A 22,589-nucleotide genomic window follows, 5' to 3' on the forward strand; every position below is an offset into this window, starting at 1 on the left:
GGGTTCTCAGAGGAGACAGGTGGGGACCTCAGTGAACTGGAGGGTGGGTGGCGACATCCAGAGCCCCAGGACAGGGCAGGTCGCAGGACTCGCCCCGATGCCCCTGCCATGCTGTGCCCGGAGCAGAGCCTCACGCGGTGCGGGGTTTATCACGGCTCCCGACCCACCCTTCCAAGAGCCATGACGTCTTCTGTCCCTTGGTTGCCCTTCCTAAGTATAAGGTGGCAAGAAAGGGTGTGAAACACGCGGGCGGCAGCCAGTCAAGGGCCAGGCACTGGGATATAGAAGGCAAGACCGTTCACCTCCAGCCGTGGCCCCAAAGCAAATGTAAAAATGCTTGAGAGGGAGGGGGGCCTCCTCATCTACAGGCTGAGGGCTCCAGACCTCAGAGGGGTGGTTCCAGGTGGGGCCCAAACCCAAGACTGATGCAGGAAAGGGGGAACACAGACCACCCAAGCCAACAGAGCCACTGAGTCCTCAGGCCAAGAATGTTTTTATTCTACCCACCACATCTCATAGAACGGGAGGTGAATAGTAAAAAGTGCATTAAAAAAAAAAAAAAAGCAGAATTCTAAGACGGAAGCTAAGACCCCGCCTGTCACGGTGGTTCCCACACGTGATAACAAGTGCCCTCGACACTTGGGGGCGTGGGGGAGTGGGACCTTGTAGATAAAGCCAGGACCCGCCCCCCCTCTCCCCCAAAGTGGGGGGAGGGATTCCCAACCATAAGGTCACTTTCTCTGTGCTGGCTGGCTCCCTCCCATCAGGCCGCAGAGCGGTCCCAGAGGGAGGCTGGGCACCTGCCCGGGGGTCACGGAGTGGGGGCGTGACTCAGGGCAGATGCGCCAGGTCCCTGTACGAATCCTGAAGCAAAGGGGTGATGCGGTGTGGGCTGTGTGGAAAGTGGATGCGAAGTCCTTCCGGAAGCAGAGGATACAGAGGAAGGGGTGTGTGTGTTCTGTGCTAGGAGGGGGGGGTCCTGTTTTGCTGGTGATGCCGGTCGCCTCGCCCACCCCGAGTAGGACGAGGGGAGCCCCGTCTGTGCCTGGGCAGGGACGGCGGAGGGCCCCCAAGAGCGCCGCTCCCGCCCGGGCGTCCGCTACAGCTCCTGCGCCTGCGGCCCCGCGGCCTGCTCCTCGACGGGCTGCACGGCCTCCTGCACGTAGACGATGAACTCCGAGGCCTCCCCGCCCTGCGTGTACACGGTCACCGTCTCGATGCCCTCCACGTCGTCGGAGGACACCACCAGGTGCTCGGCCAGCTCCACCGAGGCCTGCTGCAGGGTCTCCTGGATCATGACCGTGTGGTTGGAGCTGGGCTCCTCGTCTGTCACCTGTGTGAGGGCAAGAGAGAGGTCACACGGGGCCGCTTTTGGGTGGGGCCGTGACAACAGTGCCACGTCCGGAGCGTCTAGGACGTTCCAGGAGCTGGTCCCCACCGCACACGGCGCCCCGCGCTTGCTCCCGTCCCTGCTTTATGGACGGAGACAGTGAGGCTCAGCGCTGCAGAGCCACCTGGCTGAGGCCCCGGTGGTGGCAGACGGCGGAGCCTGAGTTCAAACCCAAAGTCCAAGCTCTTCTCTTGATGCCAGGCCGCCTCCCAGAGGTACGGGGGCGGCCGAGGGTGTTAGGGCCGCAGGGCAGTGTGTGGGTTGTTTCCTGCCACCGTGCTGAGGGCGGGGTGGGCGGCCCCTGGAAACTCAAAGCTGGTCCGTTTGGTGCAGAGAAAGGGGCCAAGGGTTATCCCAGGTTTTCTGTCTTTCCCACACTGCAGAGCTCACCCCCCTGTATTGAGGATCAGTGTCACCCTGGCAAAGAGTGCAGGTTCCTGCAAGGCTGGCTTCCCCCAGAGGCAGTCCATCGACACCAGCACCTTAGCCATCGGGGGTAGGTGGCCTGTGGAGGTAGCCCCTGCCCCGGGGCCGGGCAGGAGAGTCTGTGGGGACATCTGTCAGTGGACGGGACCTGAATTCTACAGCCAGGCTGCTGTCCGGAGCTCCAAGAAGGCACGCTCCAGACCGCCAATCCCAGGAGTGCTGATGCCCAGTGTCCCTGCCCCTGCGGGCTCTGGCCTGCTGTAAATGGCAGCTGTCTTTGATCTTGAGAAGAAAAATAATCGAAAGAACACAGGGAAGATTTAGGAAGAGCCGGGAGCCTCGAGCTGAAACAGTAACAGAAGGGTCAGAAGAGGAAGGGGGTCTGGGGTTGTCCTGTAAGGGGTGAGAGAGTCCGTGGACATGTGCAGCGGTGCTGGACAGGAGCGCTCTCTCCAAGGCAGGGGGTGGGGACCGAACAGCAAGGTCAACAGAATCCCTTGGTCGACAAGGCGCTACGTCCTGCGTGAATAAGCGGGGCTCGGACAGCGGCTCCCCACTGCTGGCTGGGCGGCCAGACGGCCACCTGACAGCCCTCAGGTTTCTCATCTGTGAAAGAGGGACTAATGCCCGCTGCAGGGGATGGTGGGAAACGTAACGGAGACTCTGTCTGCACCGCTGCCCTTCCGTGCCCACAGTCCCCATTTAACGGTACTTTCATAAACACCTACTGCCTGAAAGGTACTGTGCGTGCCCAGTGCGTGTGAGGTCCCCCTCCACACCTCCATCCTGTCCCACATCCTAGGGGACCACGGGCAGGGGCAGCGGCGTCCAGGCACAGCTCTTTCTCAGGGCCGAGGGGAGGCCCGGCACACGTGGGTTCTCAGTATTCGTGGAGTGATGACCCACCAGGGACCATACGCTGTGAAAACCACGGTCCAGGGGGCAGAGGAGCGGAGCGGCAATGTCACAGAGGTGTCAGCAGAGCTGGGGGTGGGGGGGCGGGGAGTGTCTCTGGAAGAGGAGGGGGGATGGGTGCCAGGCAGGGCGGGCAGAAGGAGCAGTGACCCCAGAACGGACGGGCAGGGCGGGTGTGCTCAGGGGCCCTCCGTGAGCACGCACTCACGGCGCCTCTGGTGCCTCTCGCAGCTGGCATCTGGCACGGACAGGCCACCTCCCCCTGCCCATCCCTCTGTACCAACCACGATTCTGTGCCCCCCGGGGCTGACCCAAGTGGCCTCCAGGGGTCCCCCTCCGGCCCTGTGAGCAGGAAGGTCGGGGTCAAGGGCTGGGGATGACACTACACTCAGAGAGGAGGAGGGGAAGGCATCTCCAGGGAGGCACCGCCCAGAGCTGTGACCAGAAGAAACTGTTAATTTGGACTGGAGGAATTCACCAGAAGCCACAGACCCATCCTGAGTGGAAACTTGTAACACATTTGGCCTCATTCATTTTTCCAGTGAATCAAGACTTTTTTTCTTCTTTGAGTGTATGTTTCCATTTCACTTAAATGGGGAAATGTACTGTGCCCCAAGACGTTAGAAGTAAATATTGATTTATTTCACGCTGAAAGAGAGCGCCTGTGGAAGGCTGGGGACAGGAGAGAAGGGAAAACACAACAAACGTTTTTCCCCTCGTAACTGTCAGGAAATCCTACACAGAGGAAGAGGTGCAGGGGCGGGGTGGCGTGTGCTGAGGTCCTGGGGCCGTCCACGTGCCAAGCTAGCCTCCTGCACGTCCAGTAAGCGGATGACACGATACAGAAGCTGGGATGTGCCGGACCACGCGCTCTGAGTCACGCACGCTCCCGGGCTCGGGGAGACGAGGGGCAGTCACGGCCCAAAGTTCCCACTGGCTAAAACTGCCTGACAGCACAGCGTCCCCGCACTGACAGGGGCCGTGACCAGTGCCCCGGATGAGAGGAACCCTGCCCGCCCCAGGCTGCGGCCTCCATGACGGCCGGCTTCTTGGGTGCCGGCCCCGGAGGACGGGAGGCCCCGAGATGACCCAGGCACGGCTGCTGCCCCCAGACGTGGGAGGAAGACAGAGACCACGGTGAGGCTGCTGCGGAGGGCGGGGCTGGCGGCCTGCAGCGGGAAGAGGCTTCGCAGGCAGGGGGAAGAGAGAGAGCACCCCCCACCCAACCGCCAAACGCGCCGGGCAGAGTTCTGTCTTCCCCTCTCCAGAAGGCTCTGCGCCACCTCACACCGCTGAGCCGACCTCCGCTTCACACACCGGGATACCCCCTTCGCTGCTTCCACACCCTCCCAGGCTCTGTTCAGAGCCCTCTCGCACATTCCAGGCTCCTGGTCCTCGGTCTCTGCATCGAGGCTCTGCCTCCGGCTGAGCCAGAGGCACCGGGCCGCAGCCTGAGCCGCAGGGCACAGGGCCATCTGCAGGCGGGAGGCCCTCCGGGGACATCCATCCACTGTGCCGAAGTCACAGGACGGAGGGAGCGCTGGGAAGGAGTGGCGGCGAGGTTCACGGTCGGGTCCAGAAGGGCCTCCCTCAGCAGAGGGACTAAGACTTCATTTTACAAAGGAAGACATGCATGGTTTTCAAAGAAGGGCCAGCGCCACCCCATCTACGGTACCCCACCCATCAAAACTTGCCTAACGTGAGAGGTCGCAACTCCCTGAGTGTTGTACTTGTCTCACTGTCCCTTTAAATATGTATTTGCATTTATTCATATCACCTTCTTGAAGGATGAAGTCTATCCAAAGAATCCTTTTTCCTTTCTGTTTTGTTTCTTTGATGTTCAGCTCCAGGGTTTTGTGTGACACAGCCACTGTCCGCTGACCCGCTGCTGACGGTGAGAGCAGAGCACGCCTTCCCAACACGGGCCCCTAGGCGTAATTCACCGGGGAGAGTGACGGCGACAAAGGTAGATGTGACTTTTGCAGAATTCCTGCAAAGAGCGTCCTTCTGGGGGTGCAGGTCTAAGAGGGGACACACGCTGCTGCTGTCACCTTACAGAGCCCCAGAAGAGTAACCAGAAGCAGCTGCGGTTCCAGAAGCCTCTGGGGCCTTCTGCAGGCAGTGACTTCATTCCCGTGAGCCCCCGCCAGCCCGCGGCCCTGCCAGCCCAGCTGTCGCTGCCCCACAGCGGGTCCAGGAAGAGAACGCTGCAGAGGGAGCCCCTCTCCACCCTCCATGCTCCACATTTCAGGTTCCTGCAAACTGTGGACCTTCCGCATCCCATGGAGGCCAGCGTCCCCCGCCGGGCCGGGATGCACCGTGCCTCGTGCTGGGGCCTTCCTGAACGAAAGCCAGTCACTTCCGCAGGCCAGTGACTGACCGGGGGTCAAACAGCTGGAAAGTAGCCAGAGCTGGGCCTGAGTCTGGGTGACCTCGGCTGGTGGAGCATGACAGCCACTAATGGGATTCCATGTCACCGGTCCATCAGGTGACAGGACTGCTTTCCACAACCCATCCACTTTACAGCTGCCTGTAGAGCCCTCAACCACTTCCTCCGTTCCAAACGATCCCTCTAGTAGCTTAAGCTATTAGCGCAGGCCTGAAATTGCTCCCCACAGTAGAAATAATACGGCCTCACAATGTCGTCATCCCCGAGATGGGTATCCCCAACTCGGTATCTCATACATCTTCCAGCTAAATTATTAGCAGCACAGATAGCTTAATAGAAAACCTTCACCCACGGGACCGTGCAAATTATTCACTAAGTCAGGCCCCGAGTCCTGCAGCTCTAGAATCTAGACCAGACGGCTGTCTGCTGGGCTTTACTTCCTCCAAGGACGGTCTTCCTGCCGAGGCCCAGTGCTCCTGCGGCCGCCATCCCCACCTCATCAGCTCGAGGGCAAGAGCTGGAGACAAGGCGGGCCGGCACCCAGCTGCCCCCGTCGTGCTTTCTCCGCACTCCCTGGCCTGCCCTACGTGACCCCTTCCTCCTGGCTCCCTGTCTGCTTTTCTCTGTAAGAACTGTTCTGGGCAGATCATCCTCTCTCATTGCCAACATTCAAGCAGAGCCCCAGCTGGGGGAGCCCTCAGGGAAGGGGGGGCTCCCTGCTCACACTCACCTTACGGAGCCGTGCAGAGCCCTCACTCACCTCTGTAACCCAGCCCGTCCCACACAGACCTCCCCGGTGTGCCCACAGCATCTGGGGAGCAAGGACCTCCTGCTCCGCTCCAGCCCGGTGCCCCAGTCTGAGTGGGCACACTGGGGGCGCTGGTGCCACCTCCGAGCCCTCCTTGGGTAGAACCTGGAAGGCATCGCAGAGAGAACAGCTTGGGGCCTCCACCGCCTCCAGGCCAGGCCAGGCACCTGCTGGCCCTGCTTCTGTGTGACGGGAGCCGACCCAGACCACAGGGAGGCTAAGAAGAGGCAGGCTGTCCACAGAGGGACCCCCTTTGACTCCAGGAGTCCTGAAGGTCCGTCCCCTCATTGTGCAGGAGAGGACAGAAGCTGCCCAGGTATTCCAACTTCTGGTCTGAGAACTCTGCACCCCGCACCGGACGGCCGCACACAGAGCCACAAGGCGGGTGTGGTTCCTGGAAGGACACAGATCGTGCAGCCTGGGGCCCAGGCCATGGGTGCCCACTGCAGGGGCCGTCCTGGAGACAGGAGGACACGCCTGAGCACAGCCCTGCGGCCCCCAGATCAGCTGGCAATCTGTTCGAAGGAGAGGGGGATAGGTGCACCGGATGCCATGGGAAGCATTTCACTTCCGCCATGGTGGCCGGTCTTCACAGCGCCCTTCGAGGACTTGGTGCCCGGCTCCAGAGGGACGCGGGGCTCATGGGAGGGGGGGGGCTCTCCCTCGGGGCTCTGCCCCCGTGCTCCGTCCGCTCCCACACCCACACTCTTAGATGCCAGGTGGGGAGATGCTTCAGTCCTGGCCCCCAGGCTGCGGCCGGAAGGAGCCCGCGGCCCCGGGACTAGCCCTCGTCCTGGTTCTCCCGCTGGCCTCCTGCCTTTCACCCTGGCACCAGCTGTTTTCATAGCTCAACTTCCTCTTTGAAAAGAACACATTGATGGGCTCCTCCCTCACCATGTCCCCATGCCTCAGACACAGATGCTCACAAGATTGCCCCTGGGGGACAGTGGCAGGAAGGACCAGACACTGACAAGGAGAAGTACATGGAGGCGGCCGTCCTGCCAAACAGGAAGACGTCCGGGAAAGCCTGGCTTGGGCCTGCACTCCACCCCCACTCCACCTCCACTCCACCCCCACTCCACCTCTGTGCTCCGCCATCCACGCCCCGGAACGTGCCCCCGACACGCGCTGTCCTGTGCCATGCACTGCAGCAATCACAATCCCCCCGGGGCACCACAACAGCCCAGAGACACTCAAGGACATCATGTGACAAGCAAAGGCCCATGACGGGAAGAAAGAGCTGGGCCTCATGGCTGAATCCCACAGAAGCAGCCGGGGGAGAAGGGAGGGAGCTGTTACCAGCTGTGTGTTTACGCACACCATTTGTGAACACGGCCCGTGGATTGCCACACACAACACGCGTGCATCACGCCCCCCACCCGGAGTTTCAGGACAGCATGGAAACCCTCCCGGCACCTGAGTTGGCCGTGAGCTCGGGCCAGAAATCGCCCCGTCCACAAATCGCCTTCCCAGGCTTAATCAGATCCCTGCAATTTCAGTCCTGGCGGCACCGGGATTTCCAGGCAACAGTCTGGCTCCGTCGAAACCTAGCACCTTATCTAAACTTGGCTACCAGCTTATAAATCAGCGACGAGCAGCAGAAGATAGGTTTCAAACCCCACTGGCCCTACAATGAAAAGAGACCAGAGCCACGCCTGTTGGGATGGCATGGCTCTAATATCTATTCACTTTGTGACCCTTTGGAATGAATGTCGCACCTGAGCCCGTCAGGACGCGGCCCTCACGCCATCGCTGCCCCCCACTCGTGCAGGGAAAACACTGGGCACCTCCCCGTGGGAGTTTCCGGCCTGGGCGTCTCCACGACAGGGACCCTCTGCAGCTGCAGGGAGATGGCCTCAGGCCTCCTCCCCCTCACAGCCAGCTCCCCGTGCGCTGAGTCTGGGGGAGCAGCCCTTGAAAGGAAGGCCCCCGGGGCTGCAAGCCAGGAAATGACCAGAGGAGCCCTACCCATGCTCGTTCTCAGGGCCTGCGAGAGCCGGCCTGGTCACGGGTCCCCGCTGCTGCAGGGGAGGCACACAGGACTCAGAGCAGTGACTCGCAGAGTGCAATGATCGCCCGTGGGGGGCGGGCTGAGTGGGGCCAGGCGCGGGAGACACGCGAGGAACCCAGGACAGCAGCTGGACAGCCACAAGGGGGTGAAGTGGAGGTGTGCGGTGTGTGGGTACACTGTGGTGTGTGTAAGTGTGGGCACACGCATACATCTGTGCGGTGTGTGTGTGCTTGTGTGTATAGACAAGGGTGTGTATGTTTGTGTGTGAGTCTGGGTATCTGTGTGGGTGTGTGTGTATGGGAGTTTGAGCATTTGAATGTGTGTGCATGTTTGTGCATACACGTGTATCCATGTCTATACAAATGGTGTATCTGTGTGTGCGAGAACATAAGCGTGTGCATGCATGTATGTGCATGTATGTGAGTGTGGGTCTGTGTGTGGTGTGCACACATCTGTGCATGTGTGTACAACCATGTGTATACAGGTGGGGTATATGTGTGTACATGTATGAGTGTGAGCATGTGGGGGGGTACATACATTGTGCACATATGTGTGCATGTGTCGCTGAGCATGGGTGTGTGTACATGTATGAGTGTGGCTGTGTGGGGTGTACTCTTGTGCACAGGTGTGCACGTGTGCATGTGTACACAAGCATGGGCGTGGGTGTGGAACTCGCGCTGCACTGTGTCTCCCCGTCCTTCCGCACACCCCCTTGTACACCCCCTCAGTCTGCACCCCTGACACCACTCCTGTCCCCGCAGCACAGCCCTCGGCCCCGGGGACCTAGCAGCAGGTCCCACCCACTTTACTGAGACGCCAGCCCTCCTGCAGCTGAGATCCCAGCAACGGGGTTCTGGAAGGTGAAGCCAGGTGAGCCCCTCCAAGTGTCTGATGGCCTCTGTCCACTACTGGGTGGCGTCTCCCAGGCTCCGGATAAAGCCCGGCCCCCCAGCGGGAGAGACGAGGGCTCTCCCTGCCCTGAACCCTGCTTCCCCCTTGCTCGTCTGCATCCCGAACACACACATGTTCCCGCTTGCCCGAATGTCCACCCCAACCCCTTCCCCGGAGAATCGGGTCTAGACCCTGTCATCCCAGGGGCCCCCAGGCACCTGAGCTAGCGTGCCCAGCATGGACCCCTGTCACACCCGGCGGAGAGTGAACAGAGAGTCCCTCTTTTTTGGGTGAATCACTGAAAAAACTGAATGCGGAGTAAAGTCTAAGAAACCTACTACACTTGCTCAGAACCCACCAAATACAGCACAGGCGCCACAGTCAGATGGTGCCAGTCCTGGGGAGGAGTCACCTGTGACCATGGCAGAGGCCCCTTAGAAGCCTGGGTCTCCAAATGCGAGAGGTCACCAAGGGCGGTCACCGTGGCCTCTGTGCGTTGTGGCACATCACATGGCGTCGAAGGGGACTCTTCAGTACAGAGCCAGGGCTGGTACCACCAGCTGCCCGCCAGTCAGGTGAGGGAGATGGACCCCCAGGGGCAGCGCCGGCAGGTTCTTGAAGGCCAGGGTCCTGGTCACCAACACTGGGTTCCCAGACTACAAACGCCGTCCAGGGTCCCTTCCACCACAGAATTCCCAGAGTCCACGGTGAGGTGGGAGAGGGCTGCAGATACAGATCCAAAGAGAACCAAACACCAAGAATGACCGAGAACACTTCAGGCTATTCTTGTCCCTCTGTCCCCTGTGTATGTCCAAGCTCTGAGGAAGGAGCCTCATTTTCCCCTAGCAATTAGGGTTTCGCTCACTGCTGAATGTGTAACTGAGAGAGAGCTTCCTCTAACATTCCCAAAAGGTGGGGCTGGCAGACCCACGTCCCAGGGCCAGCACGTGAGCACGGTCACCCTCGGTGAGGTGTGGTGTCGTAACCGTCAGGAACAGAGGAAGGATGGCAAATAGCATCCTAAATGTCGAGCGGAAAGAAGAGGTATAAACGAACGTGGTTTGTTAAAAAAGCGTCGTAAATTCCCACCTCTAGAAACGCATATGAATATCCAGAACCAAAATAAGGGTATGATGAGCAAGAAACTTGTGGAAACATCAAAAGATATTCACAGGCAGGGAGAAACCATTCCGCGCACCGGTGAAGATTTACAGCCTTTCAGAAAGCACTAAGTGCCCGGCGAGTGAGGACAGCCATGACGCCTCGTTCCTGGGGAGATGCACAACGCCTCCCCTCCGCCCGATTTTTCTCTTGGTTGTAAAGAGACGGGAGATACTTTCTTCCCTGAAAGCACTGATCCTATAAACAGCCCACAGCCCAGCGCACACAGACTGCTCGCCACAGCGGTCCTGGCCCTCCGCAAGCAGGTTCCAGCTCTCGGGGGTCCTGGGGGGTCTGGCGGGCCCACAGGGCAGCCCCGATCCTAGAGCCCAGGGCCCGGACTTGTCCACAGGGTCCCGAGGTCCCGTCTTCGGGGACAGGAAGGGCAAACTCCCTTCACCGGGAGAGGCATCTGGGAACAGAAAGGCGCCCCTACTGGCCAGCGTCTATCACAGAATTAGAATAAGGAGGTTTGCGTGTTGGTCAAATCCACTCAGCTGGTGGAGGGGGGTTAGACACAGATGCCCAGGCAGCAAAAATGGCTAAGACAGTCGATGTTTCTCGAATTTCTCGAGTCTAAGCACAGTTCAGTGTGGTCTCAACAATCAACTGAGGAAAACAGAATCCCCGTCTTGGAAACCGTGGCAAAGTGGGGTGGACAGGGCGGTCTCTCTAAGCACACGGGAGAAGGGTGGCGGGGCTGGCGCAGGGCAGGGGCTCACAGGCGGTGCTCGTGGCCGTCAGCAGGTGCCCTCCCCTCCGAGGGCGGGTATGTGACGCCCCGGCCCCGCTGCCCCCCTGTAGCCCCCTGCCCCCGGGCCCACGCGGCAGCCGGCTTAGAGCAGGTGCTCGATACACAGCTGAACAGGACGATTCAGGAGAGACTTCAAGGCTGGGCTCGGACAGAAGCTGAGTACGTCCGCGGGAAGGAGGATGGAGGAGCCTCTCACTGCAGGGCCGACCTTCTGCTATCTAGACGGCTTTACTGTGCACAAGGCTTTCCCTCCTTGACCTCTAAGCACACAGGTACTGAACTCCTGCATCCCTGCAGGGCACCTCGCACGGGGGACATGCTTCTCCCTACAAGCCGCCCCCCTGCCTGGAAGCCCGTCCCCAGACGGCAGCTCTCCGGGTGGGTCTTCTCACCGAGGCCCTCGGCTGGGCTCTGAGAACGCGGTCCTCGGCACGCTGCTCCGGAGAGAGGTCCTCCACCCTCCCGGGCTTTTCTCAGAACCACCCCAAGCGACCATCCTCGCAGCCCCTGGCCTTCCTCAGTGCCGACCTGACAGACTCAGCAAAGACGTGGGGAGGTGACTGTGTCCCCCGCCTTCCCGAGGACCCCGCTCTGTGCCGGAGAAGCACCTGCCTTCTTTCCTCAGCTGACGGAGATGCCCCCAACCGCACGGTCTGCTGCACGATGTTCCTCGTAGCTCTGCAGCGGCCCTTCGGGGTCAGCCCCCCACCAGGGCCCCTCCGGCAGAATTACCCAGCAGGGGGCTGGAAAGCATCGAACTTAATCTATGAGATGCAACTATCCACTGTCTGGACCAGGCAACAACGTCTCCTGTGAAACGCCGAGGGTCTACACTGCTGTGTTAGTACCTGTTTGCGGAACAGAAACTTCTAGAAGCAGAACCTGCTCTGGCTGAATTCTACAGGCACAAAAAAGGGATAAGGAGCTATGTCGCTCCTGTGACACAGGAGCTAAGATTGACTGAGGACTTTCACGTGCCAGGCACGGCCAGTGGCTTCATGTGTGTAATCATGCGCAGTCTGTACATTAGCCCCGTGGAGTAGGTGCTCTTACTGTCCCATTTTACATACAAGAAAACAAGTTTAAAGAGGAAAAGTGCTACGGGCGCCTGGGTATCTCAGCTGATTGAGGGTCTGCTCCTTGATCGTGGCCCCAGGGTTGAGGGATCAAATTCTGCTTCGGGCTCCGGGCTGAGTGTGCAGCCTGCTTGGGATTCTCTCTCGCCCTTTCTCTCTGCCCCTCCCCTACTTGCACGCACTCTCTTTCTAAACTAAAAAACAACAACAACAACAACAACAAAACCCAAAAAGCAAAGAGGAGAAGTGCTTTGTCCCGGGTCACACACCGTGAAGTGATGGATGTGATTCAAGCCCGTGCAGGCTTGTGAGCTCAGCCCACCTGCCAGCTTCCCGGCTGTGCCTCAGGCTCCCTCTCCACCTACCCGACATGGCCTGGGGCCACTGTCGTGAGGCAGGCTTCCCAGGGAGGCCTGCAGCCACGGGCTGGGCACCCACGGTACAGGGACCCTGGGCCCATCCAGCTCAGACATCTGCCGCCTGTGGCTCCACTCCTGGTGCTGACCATCAGGAAGCCTCCAAACACACCAGGCCCCAAGCTAAGTGCTGGAGACCCCGCAGAGGAAGGAGAGCGAACAGCAAGCCCCCATTTGACAGGAGAGGCAGAGGGGGGAGTCCAGGCACGCTAGGCTGCAGTCTGTGACAAGGGCCCCAAGGACAGTAATGAGGGGGCATGCCCTCCCCCCACCTCCTCCCATTTTCTCCGCTGCTGGAGGACAGGAGAGCTTTGACTCGGCCCCTGGGTACTACCCCTTCCTATTGTCCTGACTGGGGAGAAGGCCCCCAATCTGACCGCAGGTGCAGGGGACGGCCCCTGACGAGCCCAAGGGCTGGGCTTCCTCCATGAGCATCTGCCTGTCCACGGAAGCCGCGTCCCTCAGCCCCACTGCGGGCCACACTGCCGCCTACTTCTCTGCGGTTACAGAGAGCAGGGGTGGGGAGTGGACCTGGCGCTGCTCCCGGGAAGCAGGAAAGCCACCAAAACCTCCAGCCCCCACTCTGCCCAGGGCCCCGCGCGGTGCCGCCCGCCCGCCTGACGCTGACAAAGGGGTGCTCTGCTTCTCATCCGTGTCCGTGACGGGCTCCCTTCTGCTTACCGCCCAAGGGATGACCACAAGCGAAGCGGCTTAAGACCAAAGACACAAATCCTTCTGCCTCTCCTCTCGCTGCTCTCAAGGGCTCGTGGACTAGGCAAGGCCACCTGGCTGCTCCTCCTGGGTCAAGGTCAACTGCACCATCTAGGACACAGCCAGAGGACGATGGCTCACCCTATCCACAGGTTCCGGAGAATCCCGGATGCAGACCCGAGAGCTTGGGGAGGACTTGATGGAGAGCGTGGCCCCACAGCTGACCCCGTGCGCCAGGAAGTGAGCCCCGTAGAGGCTGGTGATGGGCAAGCGCTCCGGGCAGAGGGTGAGAAACTGCGGAGGACCAGCAGGCAGTTCGGCGGCGAACACACTGTAAGCAGAGGTAGAGGGAGGCAGGGGCGCCAGACTATGCGGAGGTCCTACGCCCCGTTTACTGGACGGTTTCTAAGCTCCTGGAGGCTTTAAAGTGAGGGGTGCTGGATCCGGCACAGATCCTCTGCGCGCTGCATGGAGACTGACCTCAGAGCCGTCCCAGGGGAGGGGAGGACATCCGTGAGGAGGGGTCCATAAACCAGCGTGGGGGGACCAACAGCTGAGAGCAGAGCTTCTCAGACTTGTACACAAATCAGCGGGGACCAGGGACAGGGCTACGTGCCGCCTGACCTGGGGGGTCTGGGGTACAGCCAGGCGCTGCGTTTCCCACAAGCTCCCTGAAGCTGACGCCACGGGCGCAGAGACCACGTCTGCAGCAGCAGCTGCCTCGATGGAAGGGGCGGCTGGGGGACACCGGGACACGCGAGGCAGATCCCGCAGCAAGGGGGGCACGTGCCGACAATCACACGTGGGGGTGACACGGACCCCCGGCTTCAGGCTGAACACTGGAGCGCAGCGTGGGCATTCACGGCAGAGGGCAGCTGATGGAGACAGGGAGTGGGGGCTGTGGAGTCCCGAGCACTTGGTTAGGGTACTTCCCCGAGAAGAATGAAGGCGACTGCTCCCGTGGGATGCAAAGTGGAACCAGCTGGCCGCAGCCCTGCTCCGGGACAAACCCAAGCAAGGCCAAGAGCACCTCTCCTCGGGATGGGGCCCACGGCTGCGGCTCCCTCCTGTCAGGGCTCTCTCGGGCCCAGCCGGCAGGAGGAGCAGCAGAGAAGGGAGAAGCCCGAGGAAACCCACCTGCTCCGGCCCAGGCTGTGGGTCAGGAAACGGGTGCCCAGCACCCAGTGGGAAAGCCAACAGCACTGAAATGCAAATAAAGTGGGATTCTGCAAGTCGTGCCAGGCGAGTGGCAGCTTCTCGGGGCCCAACGGTAGGAAAATCATGGCTTAGGGAAAGGAAGAGAAAAGAGAAGAAAAGTTCAACAGACCGACATCTCTAGGCTAGCAAAAGACGCTTTATATGAACAAGAGAGCTGGAATGAGACCGGGAAACCTTTATCCTCTATCTTTTTAGACAATTTCTCACACGGCCACAGGAGATCACGGCACTTAACTTTTACTTTAAAATTTCACAAAGAAGTGGAATTTTCCATCACTGCCGGGGGATAAAGGAGCTCAACAAGTAATAAGAGAGACGGGAACAAGGATGCAAGTCTTCTATCAACCCCCGGAAGTCAGAGCAGACACGGAGGTCTGTGAGCGAAGTCTTACTTAAGGAAAGAGAGAAGATTCACAGGGCTAAGGGAGCCCTAGGGAGGCTCACAAAGGACAAGAGGTGGCATTAGGTGACAAGGGAGCATAAGCCACTGCCAAGATCCTGAATGAACTTTTGGAATCCGGATCGAAGGTCGCCACGTGAAGGTCGCCATGCAGCAGCGGCAGAAGAACATTCTGTAAGGACCGTTAAGTCCAAAGGCACGGGAAGGGGATGCCCGTGTGTGTAGTTAGGAGCCTGAAAGAAATTAACACTGGCACGGCCCCAGGATCAAATACATTGTACCGCGAAGTTCTGTGGGCAAGAGCCGGACCTCATTCCTGTTAGAACATGTACCTAACAGGCAGTTCTGGCAGTCAGGGATGCGGTGAGGGGAAACACAGGAAGCCATCGGGGACACTTCATTCCTCCAGAAAGCTCGAAAGGACTGGGAATAAAAAGACGTGGATCTGGACTTCAGGCCTCCATGGCGCCCGGACAGACGGGGCTGGTGCGAGACCCCCACGGGTTTGGGAGCACGGTGACACTGCGCTCTCGGCCCTGCAGCGGGCAGTGTACTCGGTGGCCTACAAAAGACCCGTGACTCCCCTGCACAGGCCCTTCCAAAGGTGGTGACCAGGCTCCATCGTAACTGTAATTACCCTCCAGCCCCCAGAGGCACGGAACACACGTGACATTCCCATCACACGAGGGGGAACAGAACACGCAAGCAGCTGCGCATACTATCCATTCTCTTAAAGTCACCTACGCCTGTTCCTAACCTTCTGGAAAGATACCTTTCATGACCCGCAACCACAATGGCAAAGGAGGATAAAGAACAGGGCGAAGCTGCCAGTGCTCACGGAGGTGCTGAAGGAGGAATCCGCGATGCACTGTCCCGCACCGGGCAGGCACTCTGCAGACGCAGGGGTCCCGGAGGGGAGAGGGGACCAGAGAGGAAGTGCGAGAGGCGCTCCTGTTGTTCCCACCACGTGGGCGGCGCGGGGAGTCAGGGAGAGGCCTGCTCACTGCACGACTTAAAAAGTACCTCCCGTGGGAACAAGAGAAGTCCATTAACCCACCAGTCATTTCAACTTAAATGAATAACAAAACAGGAAGAACTTCTCTGGGTCCCTTTTGTGGGCAGAGTAAGAGGACAGATCGCAACTCGGTGCAGCTTTCTGACAACGCAGACGGCCAGCATCCTCTATGACTGCCCGGGGACCGCGAGTCTCCCGTGCTGACACGATTCTGCTGCCAGGCGTCTTGCTGTCCGCTTGAACAATCCCATTGGTAGGATGCAGTGACTGTTCTAAAAGAATACTGAAGATAGATTTTGAGGGCTCCCACAAGTCACCTTCCAGATCCCCGTCCCCCTTGTTTTGCCACAAGTATTATGAAACACCCGACATCCACCCCCAGAGGGGGCGGCCAGCTCTGAGCTCCCCTCCCGCGGGACCACACGTCGCGAGGCCTCTCCCAGCCACAGGCTGCACTTGAGAAGCGCCTTCTGCAGAACAGCTCCTCCTCCCAGACGCCCTTGGACACACAGGCAGTACAAAAAGGCATCAGGAGACCGGATGACTCAGGGCTTTCAATTAGAAACAGGACTGGCTGGACCTGCACTTTTCTGCAAACAGGCAAATGGTGTGCGTGGTCAGCTGTGGACATGCGCTGCACTTCTTTGCAAAAATAATGAACTGCAAACAACAAAGAACAATTCTAGCATTTGACTAGCAACCATCACGTCTCACCCCAAGACCTGCTACCAAAATGGCCTCTCAGACGAAGCATTGTACACGGAGCCCATGGGGCTCCGCATGCTCCTCTCCCCCGCCTAACACCAACTTCACCCCCAGCGCCATCCACCACAGGCGACCCGCACGGAGATGCCGAAGGGCGTGGGAAAGCAGCAGGCAGAAGATGGGTTGCTTTGGGCAAATCTGGAATTCGTACTTTGTTTGTGTTTCAAATCAGCAGTGAAAGCATGTGGTAGGAGCATTTGGGGTTCTGGACAAGAACATGGCAGCGTCACTCTGCATGGTGCCAGGCAGAGGGTCTATGTGAGGGAAGTGGGCATGGTGCCTGCAGGTCTGAGACCGTCTTATTAATTGCTCCTTTCAGCTGCTCCCTGCCACGAGGGCACTGGCTGACAGCGTGGAAGCATCCAGAACATCCAGGGAAAACAAGGAACAGAAGAGCGGCCACCTTCGGTTGCAGAGACCCAGGAATAAGGAGTAGGGGTACCACCCCTGATCTGGAAGCGTGACTCCAGGGCTGGAAAGAAGACGCACGGCGTGGACAGAGAACAGGTCCTGCCAACAGGGCACTGCGAATCACAGTCCCCGTGAGACAGTCACTCAACAGGCAGAGGTACAGTAATAACCATCTAGTTGCTCTTGACCTCGCAACGGAAGTGGAGTGTCTGGGTTCAGTAGAGGACCCTGGGGCTGGTCTCTTCTCAACTGTGACCCCCTCAAGAGTCTGCAGGATGGAGCTCATTCCTAAACCTCGAACTGAAATATAGACTGTGAGACATACATATGCCAAAATACATTTTCCAGAAGCTGCAAAACCTCTCTGAAATCTGAAAATCAAAGGCATTTCTATGACAGCTGGGTATTTCAGTAAATAACTGCCTGGAGTAAACAGTGACCTTGGGCTGACACTCTGAAATGCACATGGGCATGTGTGATGGTTAATTTCATGCGTCAACTTGACTGGGCCACGGGGTGTGCAGATATTTGGTCCAACATTATTCTGGGTGGTTTCTGTGAGGGTGTTTATGGATGGAATTAACATTTAATGTTAAAAGACTCACAACTATATGGTCAATTCATCTTCAACAAAGCAGAAAAGAATATCCTACGGAAAAAAAGACAATCTCTTACACAAATGTATTGGGAAAACTGGACAGCAACATGCAGAAGAATGAAACCAGACCACTTGCTTATACTACATACAATAATAAATTCAAAATGGATGAAAGAGCTAAATGTGAGACAGGACACCATCCAAATCCTAGAGGAGAACACAGGCAGCAACCTCTCTGACCTCAGTGGTAGCAATCTCTTAACAGACACTTTGCTGGAGGAAAGGGGGATAAAAGGAAAAATGTACTATTGAGACATCATCAAGATAAAAGGCTTCTGCACCGTGAAGGAGACAATCAACAAAACTAAAGGCAACCGATGGAATGGGAGAAGATATTTGCAAAGGACATGTTGGATAAAGGGTTAGTATCCAAAATCTATAAAGAACTTACCAAACACAACACACAAAAGACAAATAATACAGTTAAGAAATGGGCAGAAGACATGAATAGACAGTTTTCCAAAGAAGACATCCAGATACCTAACAGAGAAAAGATGCTCAATGTCACTCATCATCAGGGAAATACAAATCAAAACCACAAGGAGATACCACCTCATACCTGTCAGAAGAGCTCTAATTAACAACACAGGAAACAACAGATGTTGGCGAGGATGCAGAGAAGGGGGAGCCCTCTTGCACTGCCTTTGAGCAGTGGGAAGGGACAGTGAAGGGAGAGACCAGGCTGAGGTGTCTTCTGGGCAGTGACAGTGACTCCCCTGCCATCGCTCCCTGTCATCGCTCCATGTCATCGCTTCATGCCATCGCTTGGTGCTTGCAGCAGGGCCCCTCACTGAAGTGGGGTCCCACCTGCCCCCGCCCCTTGTGTCCCGTCACCAGCACTGACCACCAGCTCCTGCTCTCTCCTCCGCCTGGAGCCCCGTGCCCACCCAACACCCTGCTACCCTCCAGGACTCCCTTCAGGTACCATGGCGTCCATGAAGCCCTTTCTGCCCAACACGTGCCCCCATCCCAGACCCAGATTCAAGGTGGGCAGCCCCTGGTGCTCCTGTAGCACCCATGGGGCACCGGCCGACCTCCCCAAGGTGGAGCTGCCTGTTCAAGGTCGGTATTTTTCACACCTCCTGACCGGTTCTGCCAGTTCTATTTTCCCCGCTCACCTCCAGCACGCCACGTTATTTACCGGGTGTGTGCACATTCGCCATCCTCCTCAGTTAGCAGGCATGCCCCTCGGGGAGCCTGGGGGGCCCAGTCAGTTGAGTATCAGACTCTTGGTTTCAGCTCAGGTCTTGATCTCACAGTTCATGAGTCTGAGCCCCACTCTGGGCTCCACGCTGGGTTTCTCTCTCTTCATCTCTCTCTCTCTGCCCCTGTCCCGCTTGTGTTTCCACCACCACCCCTCGAAATAAATAAAGAAACATTAAGAAAAAGAAAAGAAGACGAAGAAGAGGAAGAAGGTAAGCTCAAGTGTACCTTTGGTTTGTTTCGATCCCTGAACTATCCTGAGAGCCAAGAACAGCCCCAGGCTGGTCAGAGCAGCGCAGGGGTGCTTGCTGAGTAAGAGAGTAAATCATTCTCTCGCAGGCAGGACCTCTCTTCACCCAGAACCCCACACAGCAGGGAGACTCACACCCCCACCGCAAAGAGGCCCGCGTCCTAATCGCCAGAACTAAAGGATGTTGCCTTGCGGGACAAAGGGGACTTTGCAGATGTGATTAAGGTAAGGGCCGGGAGATAGCGGGATTATCCCGGATTATCTGGGGGGATAATGTAATCGTGAGGGTCCTTCCCAGGCAGTGGGGTCTGACTGAGAGAAAGCAATGAGGCGAGAAAGCAGGGGCCAGAGTGCCGGGCTGTGAGAAGGGCTCGCCCTGCCCTTGCGGGCCCTGGAGATGGAGGAAGGGAGCCTCGGGTCAGGGATGACGGGCCTCTAGACGCCGGAAAAGACAAGAAAGGAATCCTTCCCAGAAGGAATGCAGCTGTCGAAGCCTGATTCGAGCCCGGTGAAATCCGTCTTGGACTTCTGACACCCGAAGTACCAGGTAATACGCCTGTGGGTCTCGAAGCCGCTGACTGCGGCAGTTTGTCACAGCAGCCAGAGGCGCTAAGGAACCAGGCTGCAGCACCCAGGGCTGGGCACGGCGCAGAGGGCAGGCTGCAGAGTGAAAGCCTTGGATCAGTAAATAAAACGTTAGCTCTCAGTCTCTTACGTTTTGATCCAGAAGAACAGCAAAGACGCAGCTAAGCCATGAGCCACAATGATGGTGGCCGTGTGTCTGTTTTTTCCTTAAGTAACTAACATGGCCTTAGTGATGCTTATGCTAACATTTCCTGGGCTGGAAGGTCTCACCCTTCATCTACTGAAGGCAGTTTTATTCATCAAAGACAAATTTCCTCCTCATAAAACCCTAAAGCAAGATTTAACAAGAGAGGGGAAAAAACCAATTTATTTCTTGAAAGCTGCCTGGTCTTTGAAATGCACATTAGCTGCACTCAAAGTTCTCAAGTGTCTCCCTGGGCCCGCTGGGGTCGGTACGTGCAGGGACGCGTCCTCCTGAGAACTTCGAGACACTCGATCCCGTGACTCTGTTTCTAATGCTGACGCTGGAGACAAGAGACGTAACAGGAAGTCGCTGAGGACAGGTTTCTGTGTCCAACTGAAAACTTAAAGGGTCCGAATTACGGGTGAAGTCTTCCATGTCTCATTTAAATATAAGAAGAAACCAACGCAGGAAACCATTTTGTCTCAGCTCTGTGCCTCCAACACCTCCAGCCTACCTGCCAAGCCTGCCACTACTTTCATCCTGGAAACTGAAAACCCAAAAAGACTGGAAATTAGCCACTTTCAATGATCACTGATTACCTTTCATATATAAAAGATCCTTTTGGGGGCTCCTGAGTGGCTCAGCTGGTTAGGCGCCCAACTTTGGCCCAGGTCAAGATCTCACAGCTGGGGACTCTGATCCCCGCATCGGGCTCTGTGCCTGCTCCGGGCCCGTGTCTCTCTCTGCCCCTGCCCCTCATATCTGTCTCTCTCTCTCTCTCTCAAAACTAAATATTTAAAAAATTTTTTTCAAAAGATCCTTTTCAATCAATATTAATAAATCGGAAAAAAATAAAACTATGAACAGAGCATATAACTATTTTTTCACGTGGGAAAGAAACCTTTAGATTTTTAAACCTCCAGAATCCATTCATGCCCAACCTAGAATGTTTCTGGCCCTGTGGAAGAGACGTAGAAAGCTGGAAAGTTTAACGAGATCTCAAAATATGCTATCCAGCAGCAACCTGAAAACCTCTGTTTTCTGCAACACATGCTGTGTACGTTATTGACAAGGTGTTCTTGCGTTTTTCTCTCCAGTACTGTTCTACAGGATAGAATTCACAACATAAAAACCGGAGCCCACTCCATTCTATTTAATAAACATTTACTGGGGAGCCTGGGTGGCTCAGTTGGTTGAGCACTGACTTCAGCTCAGGTCATGATCTCACAGCTCGTGAGTTCAAGCCCCACATTGGTCTCTGTGCTGAGGTTCAGAGCCTGGAACCTTCTTCAGATTCTGTCTTCCCCTCTCTCTCTCCCTCTCCTGCTCTCTCTCTCTCTCTCAAATATAAAATAAAACATAAGAAAAAAAATTTAAAATAACGAAATAAACATTTACCGAGCACCTCCTATTGTGCTGTTTTGGGTTGGAGCAGGCCAAAATCCCAGCACCGAGGGCCCCTGACCAGGAAGAGCAGTATCTGATGCCAATGTACACTGGAGCTCAAGTGAAAGTGGCCCAGCACACTCATCATGCAGATACAATTCCTCTACTGAAAAATCCCGAACCAGAGTTTAGAGAAAAACAAATCACCCTAATTTCTCTAATAAAAACAGCCACTTAAATGACAGGACGACTGAGTTCCGAGGGCGTTCTTCAACGCACTGCAACCCCTTTGCCAAGGGAGGGGGTGTCTGTGGTTCACCTGCTCCCCGGTCCATCCGTCCATCCCCCGCCCATCGGGTCCCAGGCCAGACAGATGGGATGGTGGCAAGGACGCACACACGTTTCCAAGTGCAGTTGCTCAAGACCATGCTGAACATGGATGCTGCTCCCAGCTCTGTGTTTCAATAAACATTCTCTAAAGGACGCCACCATCTGCAGCCACGAGCACACAGGGCCGGTCTACACTGGCCGGAGCCCAGGTCGCGCCGTCAGCCTAATGCCTCCATGCACGTCTAGGCTGCACCCCGTACCGCCCGATACTCAATAACCTACGTCCCTGGGCAGCGGCAAATCACCGTCGGGAGCACCTTCCTATAATTCTCCAAAGAAGTTGGTGGGGAAACCGGCCTCTCCTGATACCATCCCCATCAGACCCTTCCTGAAGGGCCAGGCCCAGCTGAGGACACCACGGGCCGCGAGGCGGAAGCCTCTTTTCACACGAGATTGAATAAGGCAGTCAGAAGATTGCAATCTACGGAAGGCGGCTAACAGAGCGCTAGCACGAAGGTGCTCGGGTCTGCTCCCGACCCACCAGGCCCGGGCCCCGCGGCCTGAACCCCCCGCACCGTGAGACTTCCGGCCAGGACCTTGCTGAGAGAAACCACGCTCACAAAGGAGCATCTCCAGGACACGTGGTCCAGACATTCGCCTAGACGTGCTGAGCCTTGTCTACGGATCGGGAAGTCGGAGGAGAAGCGGAACTACTGATGCCACGGAGCACTCGGGAGCCGGGGTTCCATGTTCCATGCTTTGCATTGTGGCCTGGGCACACCTGGGGGCACAGTCGTGGGAAGAGCTCGGGAGGTCGACTTCCCATTCATCAGAGGGAGGCTGCCGGGGACACGGCACCCATGGGTCCCCATGTCAGAGCCACACTAGGAAACACCGTTATTTGTCCGTGCCAAGAAAACCCATCCCTTTTGCAAGTCTGTGGTTGCGTATTTCCCTATTTACTGTTATAAAACGCAGTACCAAATTCACAGTCGAACTTGTGTACCTCCCATAGCACAGCACCCTCCCCGGGCTCTGCCCAAACATCAGCAGTCTGCCCGACAGTCCTTCCTAAGCAGCCCCAAGCACGCTCCTGGGCCCACGGCCGCCTCCTTGTGTTACTTTCCTCCCCCACACTTACTCCTATCTGACATCCTTCATGTCTCACTCACTCCACGTTGATGGCAGACACTGGGCCTCTCTGGGAGCCCCAGAAATGCTGCCCAGTGAGAGTGG

At 57.3% G+C, this 22,589-nt stretch overlaps 1 protein-coding gene and 1 long non-coding RNA gene across 4 annotated transcripts in view; both read right to left on the bottom strand.

Annotated features, from left to right (window-relative positions):
- Positions 1-470: 470 nt before the first annotated feature.
- The window catches only part of ZFAT (zinc finger and AT-hook domain containing), a 179,126-nt gene continuing 157,007 nt past the window's right edge, over positions 471-22,589 (bottom strand). For both annotated transcript variants that reach the window (XM_029923577.1, XM_029923578.1), the window contains exon 16: positions 471-1,333. In XM_029923577.1, coding sequence (XP_029779437.1) covers positions 1,100-1,333 — 234 coding nt within the window. In that variant the 3' untranslated portion in view covers positions 471-1,099. The remainder of the gene's footprint in view (positions 1,334-22,589) is intronic.
- LOC115279057 lies at positions 19,793-22,052 on the bottom strand. 2 transcript variants are annotated; one of them, XR_003903177.1, is made up of 2 exons: positions 21,950-22,052; positions 19,793-19,977 (listed from the first exon to the last, which is right to left on the bottom strand). It is a non-coding gene; the product is annotated as an uncharacterized LOC115279057 (long non-coding RNA). The 2 variants fall into 2 exon arrangements; XR_003903176.1 differs by having other exon boundaries at positions 21,929-22,052.

Source organism: Suricata suricatta, chromosome 15 (assembly GCF_006229205.1).
Source record: "Suricata suricatta isolate VVHF042 chromosome 15, meerkat_22Aug2017_6uvM2_HiC, whole genome shotgun sequence".
NCBI lineage: Eukaryota > Metazoa > Chordata > Mammalia > Carnivora > Herpestidae > Suricata > Suricata suricatta.